This window comes from Pygoscelis adeliae, unplaced genomic scaffold (assembly GCF_000699105.1).
Source record: "Pygoscelis adeliae isolate BGI_AS28 unplaced genomic scaffold, ASM69910v1 Scaffold57, whole genome shotgun sequence".
NCBI classification, from domain to species: Eukaryota; Metazoa; Chordata; class Aves; order Sphenisciformes; family Spheniscidae; genus Pygoscelis; species Pygoscelis adeliae.
Genome location: NW_008825615.1, coordinates 15,678,229 through 15,680,320, shown reverse-complemented (window position 1 = coordinate 15,680,320; position 2,092 = coordinate 15,678,229). Strand labels below are relative to the sequence as shown.

Sequence of the window (2,092 nt, the reverse complement as noted above, 5' to 3'; positions counted from 1 at the left end):
GGCTAAATCTAAAACTCGATGGAAGAGAATTCCGTTTGAAGGAAGAGGTACGCAAGGAATGCAAGCTACAGGAAATGATGGCTTATTAACAACACAAATAAGCTGATAAGCTATGACTGAGGCTCCTATCTGAATATGCATTCTTTTTGTTACTTCCCTGAACCTGCTTCAGCCAATTCTTCCAACCATTAGCACTGTTTAAGGCAGTATATTGTAAAATATCTATTAAAGTTAGATGCTTTACTAGTTGACCTTTAGTTTTCCTTCTTCTGAAGAACAATAGGAAATGGACATTTAAAGGCTACACATTGAGATAGCCCAGTCATTTTTTTTTTCTTCACACAGACACAACATCAAGACCTGGATTTAATTTCACGTGAAACCAGAAGTTTTTCAACAGCTTTTAGCTGTTCTTTCCCCAACTCCCAAAGACCTAAACCATGCACTTTTTACAGTGCTGTGGAACATCATGCAATCACAGATAACATGAATGACAGATCTTATTTTGCAGCCAAAAGTTAAAAACTAAACATTGCTTTCCAAAAAGCTTTCTGTTTACAAAAGTAGTTCAACATTTACATGTCAGTCACCTCTCAAATTCCTGTGTCAAGCTGTATTAATCTTTTACTAAAGCACAATAAACCCCTGCTGCAAATATTTTTATGTAAAAATAAACAAATTGGAACAAATCAGTTGTCTTGCATCTAACTGTGGCCTGTCAGGCTCACTGCAAGTTGTGTGTCACCGAGGAACACAGGTGATTCTTTGGGTGTGCAAGTATGCAATTAATTCTAGATATATCTAAGCTACTATAATAAATTCAAGAGCAGTAGTACTGTTACAGTACAGGGCTCTCTCCTTCAGGTCTTTTCCATAGAGGTTGTACTTTGCTGCTATGTAGCTGAGGATGGCTCTAGTCTGCACCATCTTCATCCCATCGATCTCCACCATGGGCACTTGCTGAAATAGCAGGGATCCACCTAAAGGGAAAGCCACACATTATTCTACTGGATCTAGTAACTCCACATCAGATTTCTTGCTGTCTTCAGAAGATCATTACTTTTATGGTAAGCTTGCTGTGAGTAGTCGTTATATTAAACTGGGGTTCTTCCATGCAAACAATAAATTACAGTGGTGCAGACAAATTAAACTGCAGAAGACAATTATTGTGGATTAACATCCTTCCTTTAAAAAAATTTCACTGAAGTTGCAGTCAGAACTGTGTACAGCAGCTTTTATGCTGAAATTGAAATACAGTGGAGACAATCACACTAAACGTATCAACTGAGTAAAAAGTGTCTAATTCTAAATACATTAAAAAAATTCTGTTCCATTATTTAAAACACAATTGAAGCAAACGTCAGATACCCGAATTTCTCCCTTACAATTGGTATCTTAAGCTAAATCAGGACATTCAATGAAGTTTTAGGGTAAGTTTTTGCAAGTTACTGAAGCCCAGGGTAAGTTTGTGGGACCAGGTGAGACACGTAGACTCCGTGAGACACGGAGAACAGAACAACCCAGAGGCCTGGGAAATGCTCCAGGTTGGAAAGACATTCGATTTTCAATTGCATCTGTTGTGGGTTGACCTTGGCTCGACACCAAGTGCCCACCAACGCTGCTCTATCACTCCCCCTCCTCAGCTGGACAGGGGAGAGAAAATATAATGAAAAGCTCATGGGTCAAGATAAGGACAGGGAGAGATCACTCACCAATTACCGTCATGGGCAAAACACACTCGACTTGGGGAAAAAAAATAAATTTATTACTAATCAAATCAGAGTAGGATAATGAGATATAAAACCAGATCTTAAAAACACCTTCCCTCCATCCCTCCCTTCGTCCCGGGCTCAACTTCACTCCTGAATTCTCTACCTCCTCCCCCCCAGCGGCACAGGGGGATGGGGAATGGGGGTTCATCACACGTGGTCTCTGCCGCTCCTTCCTCCTCAGGGGGAGGACTCCTCACATTCTTCCCCTGCTCCAGCGTGGGGTCCCTCCCACAGGAGACAGTCCTCCACAAACTTCTCCAAAGTGAGTCCTTCCCACGGGCTGCAGTTCTTCATGAACTGCTCCAGCGTGGGTCCTTTCC

General features: G+C 41.4%; 1 protein-coding gene across 1 annotated transcript in view; it reads right to left on the bottom strand.

The window, feature by feature from the left end:
- The window catches only part of LOC103924630 (glutathione S-transferase 3), an 11,471-nt gene that overhangs the window by 3,714 nt on the left and 5,665 nt on the right, over positions 1–2,092 (bottom strand). The window contains exon 4 of the mRNA XM_009333188.1: positions 848–980. Within this exon, the coding sequence (XP_009331463.1) occupies positions 848–980 (133 nt within the window). The remainder of the gene's footprint in view (positions 1–847; positions 981–2,092) is intronic.